Below are 23,077 nucleotides of genomic sequence, written 5' to 3' on the forward strand. Positions count from 1 at the left end.
CTGGGTGGCTGGACTTTAATTAATTATTAACCTACTTTAAAAATCAAGGGAGGACAGCTGAGCACAGTAGCTGTGAGCTGCTTTTTTGGTTGAGCTGGGGGAAAAGGTAAGGGAAAGCAGGGTATGGCTTAGAGAGGAGTAGTGGGTTGGGTTTTTATAAATCTGGTGTAATTGGAACATTTTCATTCTTAAGCTTGTTTTGTGATATTATGTGTACAGCATGGATGGATGCTTAGTTGTTTTAAAATTGTTTGGCTATGTGTGCTCATGGTACAAAATTCAGAAAGTCTGAAAGGGTACACAGTGAAAACTAAGTCTTCCTCTCACCCAGTTTACTTCCCCACAGGTATCTGCTCTTGCCAGTTTCTTTTGTAGTATTAACAGGGACAATTTCTGAATAATTATGAATAGTTATATAAATACACACAATTTCCTTTTTTTTTTTGGACAACTGGCAACATGATTAAATGTTTTTTTTGGTAATGATGATTTTCTGCAGTTTTTAAGTCTTCCTTCAAACAGAAGCAAAATTAGAACCTGGGGACCAAAAAAAGTGTCTGCTGTATAAAGCAGCTGCTGCTTGGGAGCATGGGAGGGTCATGAAGAGGGAATTTATGATTGTGTGAAATTGCAGCAGTTTACTCGAAAATCTTAAATTCCTACCTGGCCTACCTGAGGGCCTCAGGTGCAGAGGGTGCCTCAGTTCGGGGCACACCAGCTCACTGGTCAGCTTACTGGTCATGTGGTCATTGTGACACAGATAAAGTGGATCATTTAGGTTGGTACATATCCTTGCAACCTGTATTCTCTTGTGTGTAAATATTTAGCTTATGCAAATGGGATGGGTATCACATTCTCTTCCTTGGTTTGTTTTTCACTAGGCTCCATCCACTTTGCTAGGTGTACTGTTGCTAGGTGTTACATCTGGTTTGTTGCTACGTATCTTTTAAAGCAGAACTGAGGTTTTGAGAAGAGTTGAAGCAATTGTAGCGATTCTTACCCCAATTGTTCTTTTATCTCAATTTTTGTTTATCACAAACAACATTTCAAAACCAATTTAGGAATACTATCCCAGAATTCTACCACCCTAATACATCAACTCTTCCAACTTTTTCAAACGCATATGCACTTTTGCATTATTGTTTATTTTATTTGTTTAATTATTACCGTATTTACTATATCAACTTTCCCCCACATTGCTAGGTTGTCATCATAATTTTTAATGGTTGTTTAGTGTTTCATCTTTATCATGTACCATAACTTCACAATCTGTATTATTGAACTAAATTGCTTATATTTTAGTATCACTGTGATTAACATCCTCATGCATATATGCAGTCTTTTGTTGTTTTTCTTCTTTTACATTATTTTGTCATAATAGATGTCCAATAGAGGGTTATAGAGTCAAAGAGAGAAACTCCTCCATGGTTTATGATGTGTGTTACCTCATTCTGCTTCTTGCTCTATTCCCAGAAATGAATGCCAGTGTCTGTTTTCCATTTAAAGCATCCCTGTTATATTTTAAATGTGTTATAAATAGATCAATTCCTATGGCAACAGTTTTATCAAGTGTAACGGTGGTCAGTGGAGCAATACAGAGCCCCAGGTTCTCTGTCTTCAGAACGGGTTACAGAGAGTACCATCTGCTACCTGTGTTAAGCATCCTTCCTGCTCAGCCATCCCGCCTAGCCTAGAGCAGCATGCGTTTAATCATCAGTCCTTCCACTCACGTGGCCTGGATTGTCAGCAGCCAGTTGGTGCGCAGCCCCGCTGCGGGCTGTCCTGGGGAGTACGTGGACTGTGAACTGTAAATATGGACACACAAAAGGAGGAGCTTGGGATGCATCTCCTATCTTTTACTCATACATTTCCACTGAAGAGATACTAAAAAGTGGCTTGCCCGCATCGGTGAGAAGGAAGTAGGAGTGGAGAGTGGGAGGCATTTTGGAGAACATATGCTGGATTCTTTTCATTCTCCTCTTGGTGAAAATGATTGATGGCATCTCGAGAGTCCCTCTTTGTCACTTCCGTGTTGCGGTTGGTAATGGGAGGATGGGGGAAATTGAAAAGGCCCGGGCAAAGGATGTAGCTAGAGGAGGAAGGGGCTCTTGGTATACTACTAAAATGGCATTTCTCACAGTTCACTTAAAAAAATTTTTTATTAGAGAAGTTGTAGATTTATAGAAAAGTCGTGCTGAAAATTCAGAGCTCCCATATACCCACCCTCACACACATGGTTTTCCCTACCATTAACACTTTGTGTTAGTGTGATACCTTTTTTACAATTGATTAAACTTTTATTATAATTATACTATTAACTATAGTCCATAGTTTACATTAGGATTCACTTCATGTTGTACCATCCTATGGGTTTTTAAAATTTTTACTCTAGTAACATATATACAGCCTTAAATTTCTCCATTTAACCCCATTCAAATAAATAATTCAGTGGTGTTAGTTACATTCACAATCACAGTCAACTTTCCAGTGGTGTCTTCTCCTGCTTTTACTTCACTATTACCTGCTGAGAGCCACTTTTTTGGATCTTTTAGACTCTAGAGTAATTGGTCTTTATGTCTCTCCATCATTCCCCATCTCCAGGGAAGGGTTCACTTTGTATGCAAAGATACCTGTAGTCTAAGGGGAGGATGAGAAGGAAGGAAAGCCATACTGGATATAGCTTTTGCCAATTATGTTTCTTATATTTTGAAATATGGCCTAACTTTAGCTATGACATTCTCTTGGCATTCTAGAATGTTCATTGTTTAGCAATTCTGTATTGACTATTTGGTTGGGGAGTAGGAAAGGACAGTAAAAAGGAGATTCGAGTCCAGGAAGGAATTGTGGCAAATCAGGTAAGTTTACAATATAATTTAAACCTGCTGCTTGTATTTTCCTAAGTTGGGTCAAGAAATGTTTAAAAGTACAAGAACAGTGATTATGTTGTGGTTAGATCATGTGCACAGTACAGGCAAACCCAGGAAGGAGAATCTGCTTCATCAAGTCTTAAAATGTTATCTAGGCCAAAATTTCTGCAGAAACCTCAGATGAGCCTTGGTGTGCCAGAAAGCTGCTGCCTGTTACTTTCGGTTCTCTCTTCTTGACTTTTCCTTTGCACCCCAACTCGTGGTTGCCTTGCAAAGTGCAAGGTGCTTTGCACTGCAAATGGACATCATAGCCCAGTCCTACCTATAGCAAGTTCTGTGAAAGCCAGATTGTCAGAGTCCCAATATTGAGCTTGATGCTCCAAGGCACTTTGGTCAGCTGGTCTTCCCATTGATGTATGCCCCAGCAGTCTGCCCACAGAGGAAATTGGGTCTTACATATTCAGGTGAGTGGGGCAAGGCTGCTTAATGCATAGGAACGGAGGACAGTGTAGTCTCCACTAGATCCTTGTAAGCATTAGACTTTAAGCTGATGCTCACCTGTCTGCCTCCTTTTTATTTCTTTTTATAAACAGTTGTTTCTTGATGGCCTGTTGTATGGTGGGTACTTTTTTTTTTTCTCCCTAAGTAACTTCACATATGGTTTCTGTTTAATTCTCATGACGTTTCTATGAGGTAGCTGGTGGTATACCCAATTTTCTGAAAAGAGGAAATTGCGACCCCGGGAGATTGTTGCAAGCCAATGTAATCACAATTGATAAGTTGCAGAACCAAGTCTGAAGCCAAGTTTTCAGGGATCCAAAGTCCGCTGCTCGGCTGCACCTCACAGACACTTTTGAATGTGACAGCAGCCTCTTCAGCTAGTCCCAAGAAGCGTGTCCAGCTTTGTCTTGTGTTAAACAGCTTTGTCTTGTATTAAAGTACAGGTACACCTTGCTTTGGGAAAACATGGTTTATGAAGATCTGAACTGGTTTATTTTAGTTTTAGAGAAGGTTTTCATTGTGAGTTTCTGTTTAGGAAGTGAACATTCCTAGGAAGTGAGCTGAAGCCCTGTTTACTGAATTTTCTTAAATGATTTGTCAGAGCAGAGTGGAGTGTGGTGGAGATGTGTGCTCTGGAGTTGACAAACTGGATTTAAATCACTTCCTAGCTGTATATTCTTGGGCAAGTCATTTAGCTCTCTGAGCCTCTGTTGCCTTCTCTATTAAAGGGGAATGATCTGCAGCTCATCAGGGTCCTGTAAGAATGCACTCATTTAAGTGCCAAGCAAGTACCTGCTAAGTGCTGGGTGATGCACTAAGCAAGCCTGAGCTGCAATTGTTTGTGGTTGGTGTTATCAGTATGAGGGGGCAAGGGACCCCATTATGGTGGGAACCTGGCTCTCACTATCGTATAAAAATATTTATATAGCCCCTACTAAAGACCATTTAAATCTGTGCTTTCTGTAAAGCAACAGAGCATGTGTGTGGATGGTGGAGGGTGGGGTAGGAGGCAGGGGTGGATTAGCTAAGGGCCTGCTACAGACCGTGATGAGAGGAGAAGGGCATGTTTGACATAGTAAAATGCAAGTACAGTTGCTCCTCTGAGGAAGCCAAACAAATACTGCTGAAGAACAGATGGGAACAGTGAATTATGTTGGCAGTTGGGTACGGGTTGGCCCTGGGATATAGCAGTGAACACTGAAAGCCATAGTAGCTACCACTGTTTGCTATGTGCCAGGAACTGTTCTAGGGCTTTCCTTCCATTAACTCACAACTCTCTGAGATAGTGCTATTATTATTCCCATCTTACAGATTGGGAAACTAAGACAGACACCGCTTAAGTCATTTATACTAAGACACATAGCGAGTAAGCAGCAGGGCTTGGGTGCAGTCTCAGCCAGTGTGGCTCTAAAGTTTATGCTTTTTACTTCTGTGCTATATGCCTAACTAGACAGCAAAGGCCCTTGGTCTTACAGGTTTTAGAGCCTAAGTAGGAGAGTCAGTCAAACAAGTAAATATATCTGCCAGCTGGTAATAACTGCAGTGAAGAAAACTACAGTTGTATCAAGGGTTTTGGAGGAGGATGGGGACTTAGTTGTCTCTGAGATAACATTCATCCGAAGCCCAAATGTAAAGAAGTGGACCCTGGGAACATCTGGGAGAAGAACTTTCCAGGTGGACAGAGCAGCAAGCATGAAGACGGTGAGGAGGCATTGAGCTGGTAGGTTTGGCTGGAGCAATTGGCCTGGAGGCGAGATGGGTAAGAGATGCATTGAGAGCTGTGTAGAGGCCAGATTGTGCAGGGCTTTGTTGGACAATGTTAGGAATTCAGATTGTATTGTGAAAGTAATGGACTGCCATTGGAGAATAGTAAGAAGTAGAAAAACCTGACTATTGCTGCTATGCAAAGAATGGCAACCAGATACCATTTGGGAGACCTTTGCAGGACCCTAGATGAGAGCCTGTTGGCTCAGATTAGTGAGGTCCTGGGGGAAGTGGTGAGGAGGGATCAGATTTGAGGTGTGTTTTTAAAGGACTTGCTGGTGAATTTTATGTAACAGGTAGGAGGAAGAGAAAAATTAAGAGTAACAAACCAGGTTTTGACCTAGCAGGGGAAGTGTGTATGTGCACAGATGTGTGCAAGCATGGACGGGCCCAGGTACCACAGGGCATGGGAAGGTTGGAGATTTTTGTTTTAGACATATTGCATTTGAGATGCCCGTTAGACTCCACCTGGAGAGCTGAGTAGGCAGTTAAGATACTTAAGTCTGAAGCATAGGGAAGGAGGACAGAAAGTCATTAAAACTTACAAAGGGTATTTAAAACCAAGAGGTTAATGAGTAGAGCTAGGGAGCATGTCCTCAGGGATGGGTTCCTTAATTTCTGGCTTAGTTTTCTCACCTGTAAAATGAGGGTGTAAGAATGATGATTTATAAGGCTCTTTCTTGTGAATATGTCTTCTTTGGTGGGGTAGGGTGGAAAGAGACAACGTTAACTGTAGCCAGGTCTTTGCATGTAAGTATGTTTTTTTTTCCTCTTGATTTGTTAATGATTTATTTGTGAGGTTGATTTATGTAATTATTCATTAATGACAATTCGCCACCACTTTCCAAGTCTTAAAGCAATGTTGTTGACATGGTGAGAGGTACATGGAAAGATACGTGTACTGAAGCACACGTAACATTTCCGTAAGAGGAAATCCTCTTGGTTAGATGTCTCAGCAAATATGCAGGCTAAAAAAAAATTGTGTTTTCATTTGTCTTCTGCTTCCATCCCTATCACAAACTAAATGAAATCATAAACTACCATTTTTACCATTTTTCCCCTCTATTCTTATCCCCCCTTCTAGCATTTGCTACTGCAGATCTCCATTTTGGCTCAAGTTTAGGTATAATCAGCAAGCAAACTCTTCTTTTGTGTATATTGGAAAGAATTTTGTGTATATTAGAATACTATATTTTGTTATTTTCTGTTTATTTATACCTGCTTGTGATAAAAAATAAGATACAGGAGAAGGTAAAGAATCTCGCATGTAATGACATGATATAATTAACAGAGAAAAACCACTATATTTTGTTGCATATTTTTCTAGTCTGTATACATTTATTTAAATGTATAAATATTTTAGAAATAAAACCATCTTGCTATATAATTTTACCATATTCTTTTTTCTTAATTTACCATCAATATTTCCCCATATTCTTAAGTATTCTTTGAAAAGATCTCAAATGGCTGTGTAATATTCTGTTCAATGGATAAAACATAATTTATGTAGTCAGTCACCTATTGTTAGACTTTTAGTTTTTCAGTTCTTTGTGTTGCATGCAAATCTTGGACCAAAGCTTGGTTTAATTAAGCTATATTTACAAAGTGAAATATCCAGATTGCATTTTAAGTTTCTGAATGTATTCTTTCAAGAAGTAGTATAGTATGGTGGTTAATGTACAAACTTCAGAGTGAAATTTGGTTTCAAATTTGGGTTCTTCCACTTATGTATGATTTTGGACAAGATAGTTAATCCTTCTTGGTGTCTTATTCCTTATATTTTAAATGAGGATATCAACTTACTGGGTTATGGGAAGAGTAAATGAAAGCAGAGCACTTAGCACTATACCTTAAACTTAATAAATGTGTAATAATTATCTATTAGATCATCAGATTGCTCTCCAGTAAGTTTGCCAGTAGTTTATAACTATGTTTCATTGGGCCCACAGCAGCACAAGGTATAATAGTTAAACAAAATCAATTTTATCAATTCTCTCAATAAAAGGTATTTCATTGTTTTAATTTATTAGAATACTAATGCTTTTATTCCCAAGTTGAAAGCATTATGTTTGTTCCGATTGTAAAAGTAAAGGATGTACACTACTTTTTTTTGTTTAAAAAAGAAAGATTGTTCTGATCATAAAAGTAAAGGATGCACTTTTTTTATATTAAAAAGAGAAAGTTAATACACAAAGACATAATGAAGGAAGTAAATCATTCTTGGTCCTACTATTTGGAGAAAATAATTACTAACAATTGGTGAGTAGCTTTTTAAAAAATTTTATGTGTATATTTTAAAAAACTAAATCATAATATACTGTTTTTTAATGACATTTTTAAAAATTAACAAAATAGTATGTATATTTTTCTTTGTTGATAAATGGAGACATGTTACTGCAGAGCATGGGATACTACTTTGAAAAATTGATCACAGTGGAGTCTCACTTTCAATTGCCATATTCCTGGCTTTTCCACTCCTTTCCTTTCCTTGTCACCCTAATTTAGGCTGATCCGTGGTCAGCCTGGGGGTTTGCTTTAATCTGGGGCCCTTGAGGCAATCCTGTTCCTGGAAATGAAAGGTCACTCCATGTCTCCATGGGGTCAGGGTTACTGCCATCATATGCCCCATCTTTCCTCCACAGACTGGAGAGCCTGAATATCAACCTAAGATGTTTGTACTATATTCTGAAGGCATTAGGGAACTATGGAAGGTTTATGGCAAGCGTGGTCCAACTAGGCTCTGCTTCCCAAAGTGTAACCTGGCAGCAGCACACAAAATGTTTAGAGAACAGAGGTGAGTAGCCGTAAAGCTTCTGCAACAGTTCACATGGTGATTAGCATGGTTGCAACTGGAGTACAGGCAGTGAGCATGAAGAGGAAGCAGTAGATGAGAGAGTGTACAGGAATAGGATGGGAACTCGTTACTTTGCATTGTAGATACTGTCCATACAGATGCTTCACCTCTCCTGTTAGATGATAAGCTTCTAAAGGCAGGATCCCTCTCTGGTTCCTTTTTACATCCCCCTAGCACCTCGAATTGTGCTTTATACCTTAAACTCACTCCATCTGCTTGGTGGCTGAATAAAATGAATTATTGGAGATTGTTGACAGTTTCATACACATTAGGAAAAATATAAACATATATTTTGTGCATGTGTATAATATAGCAAATAGCCATCTGCATATCCCTCAATGCTTGACGCGAGGTTTTAAAAATATTGGATTTGAATATTTTGTGGTAGGACATTCTGGTTCCAGTTTGGACCCACCTGTCACACTTCCTTCATTCAGATTTCCTGTCTGACCATGAAAACCATTTGGGTTCTCAACCCTTGTGAGAGTGTCCTATAGGAAGAAAGGCATTTGCATACACTGGGGAGAAGGGTGTGCCACTGGGAATTAAGCAAGACCTGTAGACACGTACACTGCTCCCTGTAGGTGGCATAGAGCATCCTTGGATTCCAGGGAGGTGTGACTTGACTCCTCTGATCCTCACCTGGATCCTAGACACAAAAGGTTCTGATGCTATATGTTTTTTTCTGTTTAAACATTTCTTTTCAGGCACATCATCTAACTTTTAATCCCCACTTAAGGGCTGACTGTCCTGTATACACTTAGCATTTTGTTTTTTTCTAGTTTTAAAGTATTATTTAAAAAAAAACATTTAAATCAAAGTGTTGTTAAAAGCACTATTAAATATTAACCATTTGAACTCAAGTCATCTTAAGATATCAGCCCAAAGATCACAGTCTTGAAATTATTTGGTATTTTCTATCTTCTCCCATATTAAAATCAAGTTGAATCAAACGTGAAAGCTTAAGATCAGACTTTTGTTTAATGTGCACAGTAAGATAAACACAACCAAATGTACTGTACTTCCATTTTTATTTTATAGGTGCATCTTTTTATGCAACGTCTGCCTGTCTAGAAACTTTAACACGTGGGAATATCTTTTTTGAGTTGCCAAGCCAGCCATCTCTCCAGGCATGTTGTAATATTGGCACAATACACTCCAGATAGATGATTAACTGGGCCCAGGCTAAATAAAAGTCCAATGAACATCTGATTGGTGCCTGGAGTTAAGAATTATCAGTATAAGTGTATTTGAGCAACAGTGTACATGAATTCTGTGAAGTTGTTTTTGGAAAATAATTAGGCCTGCTACAAATTGAGCTACAAAGCTTGCAGGCGTTCTTTCATCCATCAGTGATTCAGGCTGTTCCTCTTATTTCCATTTTTTCTATCCCATGTTTAAGGGAACAAAGGTGGAGAAGGGTGGTTAATGCATTAAATAGCCTTCTCTAAGGAAAAACTCATACATAAAGATTCTTTGAAAAGTTGTGGGGGGTTTTGTTCTTTTTTAAGGGAGAAGAACTAACATATGAGTGACCTCTGGGTGCCAGCACTCTACTAGGTGCTGTACCAGTACTGTTTCACTTAATTTTCAAAACCACTTGGAGCTAGGTGGTATCCTAACATGAGTGAGAATCTGAGACTTACAGGTTCAGAGAGCTGAGGGACTTTGCCTGATTCATTACTTGGAATAGTGACTGGAAAGAACTGGATGCTCAATAAATATTGATTGCATTAATTAATTGAGCAATGTGTCAAGGTTATACATTTGGAAATAGAATAAGCTAGATTCAAATTTGGGGATATACTAATAATTGTAGTTAGTGCTTTCCTCATTCTTACTGTATGCCAGGGTCAGTCCTAAACATTTTATCCAGTTTCTCAGTTAGTCCTAACAACAACCCTCCAAGGGTAGATACTTAAAATATTCTCATTTCACAGAGAAGTCTGCAGTAAATATTCTGAAACTAGGATTTGAACCCAAAAAGTATAACTTTGGAGTCCATACTTTTAATTACCAAATTGTACTGCTCCTTTTAGCTGTCTGCCATTTTATTAAATAGGATGTTACCTAAGTATTCTGGGAAAAAGGGATCCTATGGTCAATAAAGTTTTGTTCTAGACATCCCTGAAGCTCCGGAAAGTGATTAAACTAGAGGAAGGGGAAGCAAGAGACAAGATGGAATTCAACAAAGGATTATGAATACTGAATCTTTATGTAATTTCTTTTCCTTAGTTGCTATGGTATTAGAATGGTTAGAAGGAAAGAATTGAAATGGTGGAACTATAACCCATAGCATCCTTTGAAATTTGTTCTATAGCTACTTGTTATACTGTGATTTGAAAGCAATACCTTTTTGTATGTATGTTAGATTTCACAGTAAGGAATAACTGAAACTATGGTCCTATAACTCATAATAACTTTGGAAATTTCCTATATATCTACTTGTTAAATCATTCTTTGACAGATATTACCTTTTTTGTATGTATCTTTTATTTCACAATAAGGAAATAACTGAAACTGTGGAATTGTAACCTGTAATATTCTTTGAAATTTACTCTCTAACTACTTGTTAAATTGCACTTGGAAATTTATCACTTTTATGTATGTATGTTATATTCTACAATGAAAAATATATTTTAAAAGTTTAGTAAATATTGGGTTAAAAGAAATTAAATTTGGTTCCCTACTTTAAGAATTCTCTGAGCTTTCAGGATGCTAATGCAATATTTGAATCTTCAAGGAGGATATAGAATGCAACATTTTCCAAATTTATTTGGTCACAAAATGCTTTTTGTTTTTCTGGGACACTATTGACACCTTACAAGCCAGTATTCTGTGGAACCCGGTTTGGGAAGCACTTGCTGAGCTCAACAGATTCTGCTAAAGAGGAGAGTAAGAAATAAGTCCTTTGAAGTCTTCACTCTGTTCTTGTTAGAACTCAGATTTGGAGATTGATTGTTCCATGGTATTGTGCATGTGTTATAAAGAAAATAAATGGCATCATTTTTACATTTCATGTCATTTTCTTGAAGTGAATTAAATGGGTTTTGTAGGAGAGAAGATGTGGGTCCCGTGGATTCTCACCTCAGCTATGCAGTCCAGGTGCCTCTGAGCTAACAAAGCTAACCAGCTTTGCAGCAGCCTCAAGCAAATGAAAAGATTTAACATGAGAAGTTAATTTCATCCTTCTAGCATTTTTACTTCCTGTTAGCACAAAAGATAGAGTGACCAATTACACTACACGTAAAAACAAAGACCAGATATTTTTATATTCTTTTATAAAATATCTCATATGCTGATTTACAAAAATGGGAAGAAGAGAAATTGATTTCTGTTACTTGAAAGTTCTTGGAACCAGAACACTGCATTAAAACAGAGTTTCTGCAGGAAAAGCACATTTTGTTATTCTTGACCAGCAGCTCTACTTTGGGGACATTCCGTAGAGCACTGTATGACAGAGACCAAGGTTTATAGTTGGTGACTTCCCAAATAACAACTCAGATAGCAGATACCTCAGTGAAACAATTTTCCTGTATTCTACAAGGTACAGAGTGACAGAATGGAATGGGTCATTTGTCTCAGGGTTTGCTTTCTGTTTTTGTTTTTTGTGTCTTGCAGGACAAAATAACATTAATTATTTGGTTTTTTGGGTTTAATCTAAAATGGGAAAAATTTCACCTTTCTCTCCTGTTCCTCCTCCTCCCTGCTGCCCTCCCCTCTTCTCTCATTCTTGGATCAGACCTTGTACATTTATGTGTAGAGCCATTTATTGAAACCACCTTAACTTTTTTTTTTTTTTTTAAGCTTAAGATAGACTGCTTGAATAATAAAGAAAAAAGGGAATTCCTTTTCCTTCCATCTTATTTCTCTGTGCCCAGTAAGTAATTCAAATTTTCCCTGAAAAGAGATGAGAAAATAAGCATTACTGACAGGAAACTAGTCTCTCCATCCTGGAAGGGAAGATGGGGTTCTTTAGCAAACATTAAGATGCTCATAAGAAATAGTTCCAACTTTTGCTTTGGGGTGAAACATTCAGAATTGATGTGGTAGGTTAATAGGAATATTCAACAGAAGAAACAGACAAGAAACAGTAAGTGCAAAGTAGCCAGAGAGGAAGGGAGACAATTCTGGTTTTCATTCTTTAGCTTTTTAGGCCAAATTCAAGGACAGGCTCTTGATGACATATGAGGTTTTTCCAGCTTGATACACACTTTATGTAGTATCTATATGTTTAAAAGACAAAGACCAAATTATAGGCATATAGATCTTTGGAATAGAGTTAAGAGTCCAGACTGACATTTACAGTCAATTGATTTTCAACAACAGTGCCAGAAAATTAACTGGGGGAAAGAACAGCCTTTTCAAAAACAAACGTTGCTGGGACAATTGTATATCCATGTGTAAAAGAATGAAATTGGGCCCCTACTTCACACCATATACAAAAAAAAAAGTAAAATAAAGCAACCTCAAAATGTATCAAAGACTTAATGTTAGAGCTAAAACTATAAAACTCTTAGAAGAAAATTTAGATGTAAAGCTTTGTGACCTTTTGTTAGATGATAGTTTCTTAGATATGACACCAAAAGAAAAAAAAAGGGTATTTCATCAAAATTTAATACTTCTGTGGTTAAAAAAACATCATTATGAGATTGACAAACTTTTAGCTAGACTAACAAAGAATAAAAGAGAAGGTACAAAAACCAAGAATCAGAAATGTAAAGGAGGACATTACTACCAACACTGCTGAAATAAAAGGGACTATAAGAAGATACCATAAACCATTGAACTCCAATAAATTAGATAACCTAGATGAAATAGACAAATTCTTAGAAATACACAAACTACCTGTACTCATTGAAGAAGAAACAGATGTCAGCAACCAAATTGCTAGTCAAGAGATTGAATCAGCAGGCAAAAATCTCTTCAATAAAGAAAAGCCCATGACCAGATGATTTCACAGGATAATTCTACCAAACATTCCAAGAAGACTTAATTCCATTCCAATTCTGCTTAAACTCTTCCAAAAAATTGAAGAGGCGGGAACATTGCCTAATTCATTCTATGAGGCCAACATCATCCTCATACCAAAGCCAGATAATGATACCACAAAGAAAAAAACAAAACAAAAAAACTACAGACTAATATCTCTTGTGAATATAGATTCAACAGTCCTCAACAGAATATTAGCAAACTAAATCCAATAGCATATTAAAAGAATTGTACACCATGATAAAATGGGATTTGTCTGGTTTGCAAGGGTAATTCAACATAAAATCAATTAATGTAATGCACCACATTAACAGAAGGAAGGAAGAAAAAAGCACATGATTAGCTCGATGCAAAAAAGGCATTTGACAAAATCGAGCAACTCTTATTGATTTAAACACTTAGAACAGTAGGAATAGAAGGAAACTTCCTCAGCACTATAAAGGGCATATATGACAAGTCCATATCGTAGATGATATTTTACTCAATGGTAAAAGACTGAAAACTTGCTCTCTAAGATCAGGAAAAAGAGAGGGTGCCCACTGTCGGCACTGTTATTCAACATTGTTCTGAAAGTTCTTGCCAGAGCAATTAGCAAAGGAAAAGAAATAAAGGCATCCAAACTGGAAAGAAGGAAGTAAAACTTTCCCCGTTTGCAGATGACATGATTCTAAATACAGCAAATCCTGCAAAATCCACAAGGCTCCTACAGCTAACGAATTCAGCAAAGTGGCGAGGTACAAGCTCAACACCCCAAAATCGGTGGTGTTTTTCTTCAGAAGAAATCAAGAAAAAAAATTCCATTTACAGTAGCAACTAAAAAAAATGAAGTATCCAGAAATAAATATAACCAAGAATGTAAACTTGTATATAGAAACTAAAAAACATTGCTGAAAGAATTCAAAGGAGCCCTAAATAAATGGAAGGACATTCCATGATGATGGATTGGAAGACTCAATATTGTTAAGATATCAATACTACCCAAAGTGATTTGTAGAGTCTATGCAATCCCAATCAAAATTCCAATAACCTTCTTTGCAGAAATGGAAGAGCCAATCAACAAATTTGCATGGAAGGGTAAGGTGCCCCGAATAGCCAAAAACATCTTGAAAAAGAAGAATGGAATTGGAGGACTCACACTTCCCAATCTTAAAACTTATTCCAAGGCCACAGTAATCAAAACAGCATGATACTGGCACAAAGACGGACACACAGACCAATGGAATAGAGTTTGAGAGCTCAGAAATCAACCCTCACATTTATGACCAACTGATTTTTGACAACACATCAAAGACTTGCTCAATTGGGAAAGAACAGTCTCTTCAGAACAGTCTCTTCAACAAATGGTGCTGGGAAAATTGGATCTCCATTTGCAATAATATAATAATAATAATAATAATAATGAGAACTCCTACCTCATACCATATATGAAAATCAACTCAAAATGGATCAAAGACCTAAATATAAGAGCCAGAACTCTCACATTCCTGAAGAATACCTAGGGAAGCATCTTCAGGATCTTTAGTTAGGCAGTGGTTTCTTAGGTTTACAACCAAAGCACAAGTAACAAAAGAAAAAAATAGATAATAGAACCTCATCAGAATAAGAAACTTTTGTGCCTCAAAGGACTATACCATGAAAGTAAAATGACAACTACTTACCCAATGGGAGAAAATATTTTGAATCCACAGATAGATAAAGATCTACTATCTAAAGTATATAAGGAAATCCTTCAACTTAATAACAAAAAGACAACCCAATGTAAGAACAGGGCAAAAGACTTGGATAGACATCTCTCCAAAGAAGATTACAAATGGCCAGAAAGCACATGAAAAGACGTTCAACATCATTGGTGGCAACGTAAAACGGTGCAGCTGCTGTTGACAACAGTCTGACAGTTCCTCAGAAAGCTAAGTATAGAAATACCGTATGACCTGGGAATCCCACAGTTAGGGTATATACCTTAAAAGAATTGAAAGCATGAGCTCAAACAGATATTTCCAAACTGATGTTTATAGTGATGTTATTAATAATGGCCAAAAGATGGATGGAACCCAAGTGTCCAACTGATGAATGGATGAATAAAATGTGGTATATGCATACAATGGAATATTATTTGGCCTTTAAAAAAAGGAATGTTCTGATACATGCAACAACATGGAATGAACCTTGAAGACTTTATTCTGAGTGAAATAAGCCAGATACAAAAGGAAAAATATTGTATGATCTCACTGATTTGAAATAATTAGAATAAGCAAACTCAGAGACAGAATCTAGAATATAGGTTACCAGGTAGGGATAGAGAAAGGGAAGCTAAGGTTTAAAATGTACCGAGTTCCTATTTAGAACGATGGAAATGTTTTGGTAATTGATGGTGGTGATCATAGTACAACATTGTGAGTGTAATTAACAGAACTGAAATATATGTGTCAATATGGTTAAAAGGGGAAATGTTAGGTTGTGTATATGGCAACTGAGTAAAAATTAGAAAATCCATGGAACTGCACTACACAAACAGTAAACCCTAAGTTAAACCATGGGCTACAGTTAAGAGTACAATTATAAAAATGTGGTTTCATCAATTTAACAAATGTATCACAGCAATGCAAGGTGTGAATAAAAGGGTGTGTATGGGAATCCTGTATTTTATGCATGATTTTTCTGTGAACTGACAATTTCTCTAATTTAAAAAAAGACACCATCCAAAAGGTAAAAGTATAATCCTTAGAATGGGAGAAAATATTTGCAAAAAATTTATCTGGTAAGGGGTTTATACACATAATTTATAAAGAACTCTTACAACTCAATAAAAAAAAAGAATAACCCAATTAAAAATGAACAAAGGATTTGAATAGACATTTCTCTAAAGATACACAAATGGCCAATAAACCCATTAAAAGATGCCCCATATCATTAGCCATTAGGGGAATGCAAATCAAAACCACAATGAGATGCCACTTTACTTCTACTAGGATGCCCATATTAAAAAAGATAATAAGTGTTGGCAAGGATATATAGAAATTGCAAACTTCATACACTGCTGGTGGGAATGTAAAACATTGTGACCACTTTGGAAGACAGTCTGGCAGTTCCTAAAACTATTAAACATTGAGTTACCATATCATGTAGCAATTCCACTCCTAGGTGTAGATTTAAAAGAAATGGAAACAAATGTTCACTCAAAAACTTGTACACAAATGTCTGTGGCAGCATTGTTCACAATAGCCCCAAAGTAGAAACACCCTAAATGTTTGTAAAGTGATGACTAGAAGAATAAAATCCATACAATTGAATGTTATATAGCAACAAAAAATTGAAGTTTATCCTTCATCGTGGATAAACTTTGAAAACATTGTGCTTTAAGAAGCCAGTCACAACTTAACTTGTATTGCTATTCCACTTAGATGAACCGTCCAGAATTGACAAATCTATATACAGAAAGTAGATTAGTGGTTGCCTAGGGCTGGAGGGTTGGGGGTACATAAGGAGTGACTGCTAGTGGATACAGGGTTCCTTTGGGGAGTGATAAAAATGTTCTCAAATTTATAATGGTGATGGTTGCACAATCCTGTGAATATACTAAAACCCATTACATTGTACATATTAATTGGGCGAATGCTAAGTAAATTATATTTTAAAGCTGTTACCAAATCATATTACATAATTGTACTGTAATATTGTATGGCATTATAATTATAGTCTCATGGAATAAAATATAATGCTCAGAGTTTTAAGTTACTTCTTCCAGGATATCCAGCAAGTGATCACAGAGCCAGACTTCCTGAACATCAGGCCAGTTGTCTCTGCATTGTGATTGCTGTAGGAATTTTTGATTCCAACATGCTGCAAAAATCCCTCTTGAATTGTTATTGATTTGGTCAGATAATACTGGCTTATGAACCAGATAAGCCCACTTATTGTTGGCAGAAGTTTGTTCTTGCTCATGTAAAGTTCAGTAGTGCAGGGTAAAGATGAAAGGGTGCAGAGGACTCTTTACCACACAGTTATTCAGGGACCCAAGCTGATGGAAGTTTTTCTACCTTCACTTTCAAGGTTGCCCTTGGCTTTATCATCAAGCCAGGAGCCAGGCAACAGAAAGTGGAGTCTCTTCCATAGGAACCTTTCATGATCCAGGCATAGGGGTGGTGCCCGTCATTTCCCCTCAGGTTCCATGGTCAGAACCCAGCCAGTTGATCTCTGGGACTGAGAAATGTAGACCTGCCAGCAGCCAGACATAGCTGTCCCTTAGCCTTTGGATTGAACAATGTGGTGTTCCCATTGGTCAAAAGGATCTTCAGCCCATATGATGACTGTGTCCTAGTTTAGAAGTTTGCATGTTATGAGTCCTTCCCCATTGCAAGGTATTTTAGTACCTTTAGAGCAATGATAAGTAGCCATCTGGCTGGTTATTCTGTCAGCAGCATCTCCCACCCATCCCATATGACACCTTTTCTGTCATTCAATGTTTACTGCCCACATATTGACTAATATTTGCTAGGAGTTTCCAAGTAGTACCTTAGTAGAAGAATCTTTGAAATCCTGCCTAGACTTTAAGGAGTCCTTGAGGAGGTGACTCTATTTGTATAGGATTTAAGCTCCCTACACCCAACCCCTGTCTTGCTACAGTACCCACAAGAGGCAAGCCAGGCCATTTACCATTCCTGTTGTTAGGTAAATGACAAAGAGTGAGTTCAGAGAAAACAAGTGAAACGCCAGGATGTTTATTCAATCCTGACCATGTATACACTATTCTCTTATCTTATACTGGAGGAGTAAAAGCATGTATGTCTCCAAACCACAACATTCTTACTGCTGCTCTTGAACTAGTCTGGAGTGCCTTGGTTGCACACTTGTCTTACACTAGGTTGTAGACTCAGACTGCAGGATTCATTATCTGTTTAATGAGTTATGGGAAGTTAAAAATTGGAATTAGAAGAGCAGAGGCCCCTGGCAAGTTGCTAGAGTTATTTCATTTACTATCTATGTGGTCCATAGTGTTCTCTGAGACTCAGATTTCTCATCAGCAAATGCTGATCCCAGTAGCACCTCTTCCTCACAGAGTAGTCTTGAGCATTAAATGATAATCCCCATAAAATGTTAAATCCTCTTTCAGAGGAGAAATCAGGGGCCCAGAGAAGTTAGGGGACTTGCGACCACACCACTGTCACAAGTCCTGGTGCAGAGAGGGCTCTCTTCATACCACACCTCTTTCTTTGGCTGGTAACACTTCCCTTTTCCTTCAACCCCTTTTCTAAGCTGTCACCAAATCCTGTTGCTATTTCCATGAAATGTCTCTTGGTTTCCTTCCCTTTCCTTTTCTTCCTTCCTAATTCAGGCCCTCAAAACCTCACTTTGGCAAGCCCTTTATCTCGGGGCTTGCCCTTATGAAATGTATTCCTGCTAAGGAGAAGCTAAGCTACTTAAAATTATGTTTAAGAGCCACCCCCAGAGAACCTCTTTTGTTGCTCAGATGTGGCCTCTCTCTCTCAGCCAACTTGTAAGTAAACTCACTAACACCCACCCCACACACACAGGACATGACTCCCAGGGGTGTAAGTCTCCCTGGAAACTTGGAACATGACTCCCAGGGATGAACCTGGCCCTGGCATTGTGGAATTGAGAAAGCCTTCTTGACCAAAAGGGGGAAGAGAAATGAAAGGAAATAAAGTTTCAGTGGCTGAGAGATTTCAAATAGAGTCAAGAGGTCACTCTGGAGGTTATGGTTATTCTTATGCGTTATATAGGTAGTCCTTTTTAGTTTCTAGTGTATTAGAGTAGCTAAAAGGTAATAACTGAAACTGTTGAACTGTAATCCAGTAGCCTTGATTCTTGATGATGATTGGATAACTATATAGCATTTATCATGTGTGTGATTGTGAAAACATTGTGACTGACACTCCCTTTATCCAGTGTATGGACAGATGAGTAATAAAGACAAAAAATATCAATAATGGTGGGGAGATAAGAGGTATGGGATATTTGGGGCGTTCTTTTTTATTTTTATTTTTTCTTTATTTTGGAGTAATGAAAATGTCCTAAAATTGATTGTGGTGATGAATGCACAACTATATGATGATACTGTGAGCCACTGATTGTATACTTTGGATGGATTATATGGTATGTGAATACATCTCAATAAAATTGCATTAAAAAAGAAAAAACTTGACTTTGGGAAAAGCCTGATGGAGCACCTTGCCTTTGGGCATCTTTCATAAGGTTAATTTTCTCTAATTAACCACTGTCAGCATGTCACTCCTCCTCTGTTGTGAAGCTGCTGGGAGCTCTCTCCTGTGGCAACAAATATTAACACTCCTTCTTGGGGCTGAGTCTTCCAGAACCTGGCTTCAGTTTACATGCCCAGCTTCATTTTCGTTTTTCCCTCAGGAACCCGAAAGCCTAAAGCCTTCTCAGGGTTTTCCCCATGAGCCAGCCATGTCTCTTTTATGCCTTTAGTTGACCCTGCTCCCAGCTTCTAGTGTTCTCCCTTCCTTTGCAAATATCACATTTTTCTAAGCCAACTCAGGTTTCCACCACCCTTTCAAAACTTTTCTCTGATAACTCCACTGATAACCAGTGATCCTCCTCTATTTTCAAACTTCCTTATTATGGCATGTACCATTGGATATAAGGGCTTCTCTCGTGTGGTTCTCTGGATTTTCCTTGGAATGGTGTTGCCTTCTCAATCGTATTTAATGATCTTTGAAGGCAGGGCCTATGTTTATATACTTTTCTCATATATTCCACGTTTTGAAGTACCTAATAAGTGGTCGGTAAATATTATTTGCTTGATTAGGGGCTGGCTGAGCTTTTAAATGTGTAAGCCAGAGTTTCAAGCAGTTCAGACATTTTACAGTGTTCCCAGTTTATGTCAGGATCGGTTGTTGATACTGCAGAACAGTGCACTATTGTATTCCAAATGTCATTAAGATCAGCCACTGTTGTGTTAATGATCCTCTGAGGAATTGGCTGTAAAGGTATGGTGCGCACGCTACTAGTTTACAATTTGGTTTTAGATCAGCAACTGGGTGGCAGGGAGTTGGGGGGCCTCCCCCACTGAGACCCTGCACACTGGACTCCTGGATCTTACAGTAGGCAATGGTTACTCAAGAATGGACAGCAATGGCATTTTCCTTCTAACTCAGGCAGATTCTCATCACAGCAGGGTGAAATGTGAGCTGGCTTGGTTTCCCTCCCGCTGCATGTCCTTGAGCCAGTCATGACTGCAGTGCCCGGTCTTTTACAATATTGGCACGGTGTCCTAGCATTTAATCTGATCTTTTTCTAAAATCATTTTTCAAAACTCTGCGTGTACTGTATCTTCCCCAGAGTTAAGCATGTTCTAATTGATAATTGGAAAAAGGAGTGTGTTTTATTAAAGAAGACTGAGTCTGCTTTCTGAATTTTTGGTGCCTCTTTTCCATGTCTTGTTACATCCTCCCTGACAGTGATTTCTGGACTGAGGCAGCCATGGATTCTGCAGTGCCTTAGACTGCGCTTTCCCCCGAGGCACATCCCCTATGAGCGTCTCGTCTGCTGAGTGTTCATAAACTTGAATTTTTTTTTTCTTTGATGTCAGCAGGACTAATTCCACCCACACAAAATGGTTTTGGCTTTTTCCTCTTTAGCACAAAAGAGAGCTGGCAAAGAGTCAGATGAGGGTGAAGCTTGCAAACCCCCAAGTTGTTAGGCAGTTGAGTGCCTCGATGCTTTTATTCCCCTTGTTTATCTCATGTGCTGCATCCCTGTCCCACCCAGAAAATCCTCTCTTCCCACCCATGACACCTAAAGATGTTTTAAATATTGGGCTCTCTGTTAACATCTCCAACACCCAGTGAAATACCATGTCTCTTCATTTGCAGAGAGTCACACAGCTGGAGTCACTTTACTTCTTTTAAATCCTTTTAGGTGGATGGAAGTCTGCTTGGTTGAAGAATTGCCACCGACCACTGAACTGGAAGAAGGGCTCAGGAACGGAGTTTACCTTGCAAAATTAGCCAAGTTCTTTGCCCCTAAAATGGTATCTGAGAAAAAGATATATGATGCGGAACAAACACGTTATAAGGTAACTGAGGTCTGATTGGTTTTCGCTTCCAGCTGAAAGCTAAAGTTTGGTATTTCATTTCCATTCCCTTCTTTTACTCTTGAGTGTTTCTACTTGGATTTTGCTGGGAGGGGGGATGTCCTTGGTCTTCGGATCTTGTTAATAATCATCCCTGAGGCAGCAGCGGTTTTAAAAAGGAAAGGGTTTCCATTTTCTGGACTGCGGCTGAGGCACATCTGATTTGTTAGTTTTCCCAACAATCCCAGCCCCCTTCCCCCACACACTTTATTCCTTCATGGAGTTCATTCGTGGCTCTTTATTAGTGCCAGTAAATATAAAAGTAGGGGCACTCTTTACCCCTCCTTTTTTCACCACTGACAGTTTATTACTCTCCATGTTCTCATCAAGGAATAAAGTGCCCAGCTGGGACTTGAACTTGTGGCCCCAAAGAGTTAGAGCCAATGAGTAGTAATGTGGAATGACCAAGAACTCCTTTCCATTTGGTGGTTAAAACCAAATAAGACTAACCTCTTTGTACACAGCTAGTTTCCTAAATTGTTTCATGGCAAATTTGGGAAGGACCAGAAAATAAAAGACTCTCAAAGCCTTTTAGGAAAACAAACAAACAAAAAAACCTACCATATTTAAATTTGAAAAGGAACAACATGAAGGAAGGGACAAAATCAAAATAAGCATTACATTAATAAAAAAAAAAAAAATTCTGTTCTTTTACTGATATGTGTTGAAGTATTTGCAGATAAAATGAAGTTTTGTCTGTAATTTGTTCAAAATAATGGTGGTCAGGGGCTAGATGATAAAAGACTGCCCATGAGTACATAATTATTGACATTGGATAATGGGTATATGTGAGTTCATAATGCTATTCTGTTTACTTTTTAATGTTTGAAAATTTCCATTAAAAAATGAGAGAGGAAAATGTAAACACCACCCTAAAAGACCTCTATGAGATTTGTCATCAAAGGGGATTTTTTTTTCCAAATGGGAATCTTAAAATGTGTACTGTTCCATCATGAAATATGTGATCTCTTGTCAGCTAAGAGCTAAGGTTTCTAAAGCTTTTTCAAAACTCAATTCCTTATTTTCTTAATATTGTATTTAGTTCTTAATGTCAGTATTTTTTATCTACAGATTTTCAAATATCCTTAAAGGTTATTTCTCTTAACATTGCAGAGACAACATTGAGTATAGTTGAAAATGGAATGATTTCCTGTTTCTTGCGTTATTTACACTTCCCTTCAGTTGTCCTTTCAACAAAATTTATTTTAGAAATATTGATACTGAATTCAGATCAAATGTTTGAGCAAACATTAAGCCTAGAGTAGACAAGATCAGTTGACCAGTCTCATCTGAGTCTGTTTTCATCGTCTATTCATAAAAGTAACAGAGCAAAGGCTTCTCCGTTGCATGATGTTATATATAAAGTGTGTACATTTTTTAAAGTCAGCTTGAGTTGACTGAATCATGTGTTTCATACCAAAGGTTCAGCTTGTGATAGCCTGTCACAAGACGTTAATGTCACAATGCTTTAGACGGCCAAAATTTGGTTTCTTTTTTTAAAATTAAGAAACATTTTTGAAAATTCAGAAAAAATAAATCTTGTTGTCACATTTCCCAAAATAAATTCGTATTTGTATCTCCAGCCATGGTCTCTCCCCGTGCCCCCGCCCTGTTGCTTCTATTAAGGATATAATCAAAATCTGGATCTATTAGCACTAACACCCATGTAGATTAGACAGTCGAGTTAGGTGAAGTATAAATTGGCAAGCCTCCAGCCTGCCCTGGAAAGGCAACTGTGGGTATTTTTTTTTGGCTTTGTGAACGGTGGGAATTGGGCTACACATACAGACCTTCCAGGAGCAGGAGCGCTTTGAGTAGCTGCGTGGGCTTTCTTTTCTCCTCCTGGCAAGCCATACACTTTGAATACAGGTGTCTCCTTCCAGTTCAGCTGTGGACTCCCTCAGGGCAACCTTTTCCTCTTGGCATCAGAGATCCTACTATTTAAATGATCCTACTCCTTGGGATGGGAACAGGGAAAGTAAG

At 38.0% G+C, this 23,077-nt stretch overlaps 1 protein-coding gene across 1 annotated transcript in view; it reads left to right on the top strand.

Annotated features, from left to right (window-relative positions):
* The window catches only part of IQGAP2 (IQ motif containing GTPase activating protein 2), a 311,908-nt gene that overhangs the window by 136,646 nt on the left and 152,185 nt on the right, over positions 1-23,077 (top strand). Inside the window, exon 3 of the mRNA XM_037801784.1 lies at positions 20,881-21,037. Within this exon, the coding sequence (XP_037657712.1) occupies positions 20,881-21,037 (157 nt within the window). The remainder of the gene's footprint in view (positions 1-20,880; positions 21,038-23,077) is intronic.

The sequence above is a fragment of the Choloepus didactylus genome, chromosome 13, assembly GCF_015220235.1.
Source record: "Choloepus didactylus isolate mChoDid1 chromosome 13, mChoDid1.pri, whole genome shotgun sequence".
Taxonomy (NCBI): Eukaryota; Metazoa; Chordata; class Mammalia; order Pilosa; family Megalonychidae; genus Choloepus; species Choloepus didactylus.